Raw genomic sequence first — 6,000 nt, 5'->3', positions numbered from 1 at the left:
CAGGCACCCACTACTGAGGGGTGCCAAGCCCCTGCCAGAGAAGCTTGGTGCTGGGTCACAGCAGCAAGGAGGCTGGAGGCAGTGGCATCAGAGCAGTGGTGGCAGAAGCTAAGAGTGGACTGAAGTCCTTAAGCCAGGAAGTAGTTCAGGGTTTAACAAGAGGAGAGACAAGCGTCCCGGGGAGGGAGCAGGCTCAGGACAGGCCTCCAGTGCCGCCTTTGAACCTCACTACCCCGACTACAGCAGCGCAGTGGGAAGCACCTCAGCTTCTACCCCTTCTGCTTGCCACAGCATGGACAGGACCCGGAATCAAACCACAGGCCCTGGGTCACCACTGCCGGCAAGAACTAGTTCTTGCACCCACGCACACAACCTGGGCCCTCCCGGAAGTACTGGGGGAGGCCGTGCCCCTTTTCTGAGTGCCTGGAAGTGACTGCGGGAAGGGAGAACAAGTGACCACGCCTTTTTTCCGGGGTATAAAAGCGGAGGTGCGCGCGCCAATTCTGCCAGTGTAGCTGCGGGAACCTTTCCACGCGCACCAGCTACGGGGACCGTTTCCGGACAGTTTCTGATTGAGTTTGGCGCTTTTTACCCAAACTTCAGAGGGGCGAAAAGCCTCCACCCACCTCCCTTCTCATGGGACTTTGCGGACAGAGCGCCCCAACCGCCTCGAGCGCTCGAGCAGGGCGCTCTCCAGGAGCCAGGACGGCGTCGGGAACCACACCATGGCTCCCGGACCCCAAGACCCTTAAGTTTGTTTTCGTCGTCGTCGCGGTTCTGCTGCCGGTGAGTACCCGCCGCGTTCCCTGGCTGGGGAAGAGCGCACCTGGCGCCGGGAGTGGGCAGAGAGAGAGGGGGACACGGCGGGGACGCTTGGCCCGGGTCGCCTGCGGCGGGGCATGCCCGGGCAGGACTAACCCGTCGTCGGAGTCGGGAAGATTGGGTGGTCCCCTGGCTGGGCAGGAGCGACCCGGCCGCGAGGGAGCAGAGCGCGCGCTCCCCCTGGCTGTCGCGTGAGGCGAGGACCGCACTGAGCTGCCCCGGAGTAAGTTCCAGAATCAACGGAGGGAGGAAGTCAAGATGGAAACTCCGGAGTAAACCTCTGGAAGCCACAGACCGGTGGCCTCTTTCGTTTGTCCGTTCATTAATAACATTAACCCAGGCCTGGCGTGGTGGCTGATACCTGTAATCCGAGCACGTTGGGAGGCCGAGGCGGGGGGGATTACCTGAGGTCGGGAGTTGGAGACCCGCCTGGCCAACTTGGTGAAACCCCGTCTGTACTAAAAATACAATTAGCCAGACATGGTGGCAGGCGCCTGTAATCCCAGCTACTTGGGAGGCTGAGACAGTAGAATTGCTTGAACCCGGGAGGCAGAGGTTGCAGTGAGCCGAGATTGCACCAGTGCACTCCAGCCTGGGCAACAGCAAGACTCTGTCAAAAAAAAAAAAAAAAAAAAAAAAAAAAAAAATTAACCCTATGTTTACACTGTTAAACGTGTTCCTTGGAGATCCGTTTAACAAACAGCCGGTGAAAAAGCTTTCCAACGCTTGTGTTTGCAACTTTAATTTCCTCTAGAGCCCTGAAAGTGGCAGGAAGCGGTTAACCAGTGTCTTTCACTGTCACCCGTGTGTTCCCTCTGCATCGCACAGACAGGACCGCGGGCTGGCCCCTTCCTTCAGCATAAAAGGTGTAAAGTTCTCGTTGTGAGTTGGCTTTGGAAACTGAGATTGGTGGTGGGGTGCAGAGTAAGGACGTATTATAAGTAAAATGTGCAGACTGCCAGGACTTTCTCAGAGTGATTGACGTTTCTGCCAACAGCACTTTCTAAGGTTCCTTACATAATACCAAAACAAAAGGGGGAGGATAAAACAAGATTATAGGAACTATGAGAGTTTGCATGTTTTCTTTCAACAAATTAATACTAAATTCAGAAAAGCAGTAACATTTTCACCTCTCAAAAATTATACAGCCGACTTCTGCAATAGTTTATAGTGGGTGGACCTACCTGAGGCAGGTAGAAGAATGGCTGTGTTAGGACAGTGGACCTGAAGAGAGAATGCGTGGATGACCAGTGTAGACAAGGCCAGCAACGTGAATCTCAGTTTTGGGAATGTGAACTCTATACATCCCAAAGGAGGCTTTGTTCCCTCCATCAGTCTTGCCTTATCAAATGCATTTCAATGTGCAATCGCTCTTTAAAATTTTGGAGCTAACACAAATCACATTAGATGTTTTATGGCAGTACATTCAGATTGATCTTCCTTTAAATAAGGGTATTTTACTGCATGGGTAAGCCAAAGGTTAATTCACTGTTACTGCCTAGGGGCAGCTTGTTAGATCCTACCCTGACTTTGCCTTTGCTAATTCCAACAATGTTGTACTAAATACCGTTGTATGTATTGTGTGTCCACATATCCATGTGCACCAGCTTATTGGGCAACTCCTTAGAAGTATAATTTTACTTCTACTTCTGTGGGATAAATGATTTCAGAAGTTTCTTTAGATGTTCACAGATTTTGCTCCAAAAGACCATTGAACTCAGCATATACTCACACCTAGTCCACAAATGTGCCTGTGTCCCTACACCCTTGCTACACTTAGCTTTCATTTTTTGCTAGTCTAGGAAGTAAAACGTGATTCATCACATTGCTGTGTACTTTCATTCCTTCATGGTATTAGGAATTTTCAAGGATACAGGAGTTCTTTGGTACTAGGAGTACCAAAGTACCAAATCTACTCCCAGTAGATTACTGGGGGATCCAGATGAGACAGCAGGGGAGGGTGGCAGGGAAGACCGAATTCCCAGCTATGCACCTGGGAAACCATGGTCAGCTGGGGCAATTCCCTGCCACCCACCATGCCTGTGAATGGAGATAAGGTCTCCGTCCTCAGGCTTTCAGGAGGATATCAGATGAGCCTGGAGCTGAGCTCAGTTCCTGACCCCAGGTCCTGGGTCTGTCAACGTTGGACTGGTTCAATCTCTGTGACAGGTGCTTCTACCCCGCCCCTCTCTTTATCAAAGTAGGAATCGAATAGATCCAATGGTTCAGAATCTCAGACTCTGAGGCTCTCAAGGACTCCTGAGATTGGAGGCTGGGAACAGCTGGGCCCTGCTGTGCTTCCCCTCCAGCTCTGTGACACTGGTGTGGCCCCAGCTCCTGCCTGTAAAGTAAAGAGGAGATAAAGATCTTCAGCAGCCCTGTGTAAACCTCAGAGGGCTGTGTTACCAGGTGTGGGAGGATGAATTACATCCTCAGGGCTGGTGTCAGTCATTTTGGACTCTGGATCCCCAGGGCATATGTCCTCCACCCAGCAGAGGCTGCACCTGCTCCTACCTGCACCTCAGTACCGGCTCCCTGAGCTTAGGGCAGAAACTTTTTAAGACTGGAGTGGAGCACCATGTGGAGGGGCCATCAAGGAACAGAGGAGCCAGAGTTCAAGTGAGGACAGTGATGGCACTGCAGGGCCACAGCCTGGTTTACCTGCCACGCTTCCAGTTGTCCTAGTGGTGGGTGCCTGGCCTGGGTTGGAGTTCTAAGAGTGAGCAGGAAAGGTCTCCATCCAGGTGACTGCAGATGGCTGCTCTCCCAGCCCCTACTGAGAGGCCACGGTCCTGGTTCCGGTCCTCTGTCCTGTATCTGGGAGTGGCAGGACAGCGAGGCTCTAGCTTCCAGGTTGGGGATGGGGACAGTGGGGACAGTGCCATGCCCCGAGCCTGTGCTGTTGGGCAGCTGGTGTCCTGCTCTCAGCCAGTGACTGCACATTTTCAGGTAGTGGATTTTCCTAACAACCTGGGGAGATGAGGGTAGATCATTTTCCCTCTTTTACAAATGACAAAATGAGATTCAGGAGCAATGTCTCCAGCGTTTTTGGCCTCACCTTCTGTATAATGGCAGCCATATTTGGGCCTCTGCAGAGCTAGAGTTCTCTGAGCAGCTGCTTCTCTGATCTCTGTCCTGCACTTGGCCTCGGGGAGCTCCTGTGGGTCCTCAGCAGAGTCCACAGGGCTCTTCAGGGTCCCCTCTCTGTGCCACAGCCTGGAGCCTGTCCTTAGGCTGTAAGCTGTGCTCACCTCATGGGCTTGGGGGGAAAGTGATTGACCCAGGAAATAGATAGTGAGCCCTTTATTGTCTTTGGAGTCTGCTGGAGCCAGGGAGGATGGACGAACCCCATGTGAATCCTGCTCCCTGGAGCCCACGGTGTGGTGGGTGAGGTGACACCAGGAATCATATAACTAAAGGAGGTACAGTGAGGGAGGCATGAGATCACCACCCTTGCCTGCCCCTCCTCCAGAGATGCCATGCTGGTGCAAGGCCTTAGAATGTGGTATTGTTGGCCTGGAGGATGGTGTTTGGATAGAGTCACCATTGAGTCATAGAGGAAAGCTAAGCTCCCCTTTAAGGGCTTTTTTTTTTTTTTTTTTTTTTTTTTTGGCTGTGCCTGAGAATTAAATAGACATAAGACAGGTACACAGGATAAAAGCACATACTACTTTTTTTTTCTTGAGATGGAGTCTTGCTCTGTCGCCCATGGTGGAGTAACAGTGGTGTAATCTCAGCTCATTGCAACCTCTACCTCCCAGATTCAAGCAATTCTCCTGCTTCAGCCTCCTGAGTAGCTGGGATTACAGGTGCCCACCCTCGCACCTGGCTAGTTTTTGTATTTTTCGTAGAGATGAGGTTTTGCCATGTTGGCCAGGCTGGTCTCAAACTCCTGAGCTCAGGTGATCCACCCGCCTTGGCCTCCCGAAATGCTGGGATTACAGGCATGAGCCACCATGCCCGGCCAACACACACATTTATTTAATGCAAGTTTTACCTGGTGCAGAAGATGCAGTGAGAGTCAGTTACTTATGTACTGAATTAGACCAAGTAACTTGTGAAGAAGCAAGTAAATATGTGGAAGCTAAAAAGATGAGTGGTTCTATTCTAACAAGGTCTGCACAGTACTCTCTTGGCCTTGACTTCTATCCTTAAAAATAAGGAGATTTCTTGGGGGAACCGCCCCCAATATTTCAACGTAGGTTCTTCCTATTTTCCCTAAGTGTCAGTCGGTCTGAGAAATAAAGAGAAAGTGTACAAGGAGAGGAATTTTACAGATGGGCCTCCGGGGGTGACATCACATATCAGCAAGTCCATGATGCCCCTGAGCCACAAAACTAGCAAGTTTTTATTAGGGATTTCAAAAGGGGAGGGGGTGTACAAACAGGGAGTAGGTCACAAAGATCACATACTTTAAAGGGGCAAAGAAGCAGAGCAAAGATCACATGCTTCTGAGGAAACAGGACAAGGCAAAATCAGAAACTCCTGATAAGCGTCTCTGTTCAGCGGTGTATGTATTGTCTTGATAAACATCTTAAACAACAGAAAATAGGGTTCGAGAGCAGAGAACCGGTCTGACCTCAAATTTACCAGGGCTGGTGTTTCCCAATCCTAGTAAGCCTGAGGGTACTGCAGGAGACCAAGGCATATCTCAGTCCTTATCTCAACCACGTAGGACACTCCCAGAGCAGCCGTATATAGACCTCCCTCCAGGAATGCAGTTCTTTACCTAGGGTCTTAATATTATATTCCTTGCTAGGAAAAGAATTTAGCGATATCTCTCCTACTTGCACATCCGTTTATAGGCTCTCTGCAAGAAGAAAAATATGACTCTATTCTGCCCGACCCCACAGGCAGTCAGACCTTGAGGTTGTCTTCCCTTGTTCCCTAAAATCGCTGTTATTCTGTTCTTTTTCAAGGTGCACTGATTTCATATGGTTCAAAAACGTGTATTTTACTATCAATTTGTACAGTTAGATACACTTATAGTGGTCCTGAGGTGACGTACATCCTCAGTTTATGAAGACAACAGGATTAAGAGATTAAAGTAAGACAGGTGTAAGAAACTATAAAAGTATTAATTTTGAGAACTGATAAATGTCCATATTAAAATGAAATCTTTGCAATTTACATTCAGAGATTGTAGTAAAGACAGATGTAAGAAATTATAAAAGTGTT

At 49.8% G+C, this 6,000-nt stretch overlaps 1 protein-coding gene across 2 annotated transcripts in view; it reads left to right on the top strand.

Annotated features, from left to right (window-relative positions):
* Positions 1–505: 505 nt before the first annotated feature.
* TNFRSF10D (TNF receptor superfamily member 10d) overlaps positions 506–6,000 on the top strand; it is a 28,905-nt gene continuing 23,410 nt past the window's right edge. For both annotated transcript variants that reach the window (XM_045398035.2, XM_005562837.4), the window contains exon 1: positions 506–786. In XM_045398035.2, coding sequence (XP_045253970.2) covers positions 637–786 — 150 coding nt within the window. In that variant the 5' untranslated portion in view covers positions 506–636. The remainder of the gene's footprint in view (positions 787–6,000) is intronic.

The sequence above is a fragment of the Macaca fascicularis genome, chromosome 8 (assembly GCF_037993035.2).
Source record: "Macaca fascicularis isolate 582-1 chromosome 8, T2T-MFA8v1.1".
Classification (NCBI taxonomy): domain Eukaryota; kingdom Metazoa; phylum Chordata; class Mammalia; order Primates; family Cercopithecidae; genus Macaca; species Macaca fascicularis.
This window is presented reverse-complemented; position numbering and strand designations above follow the sequence as displayed.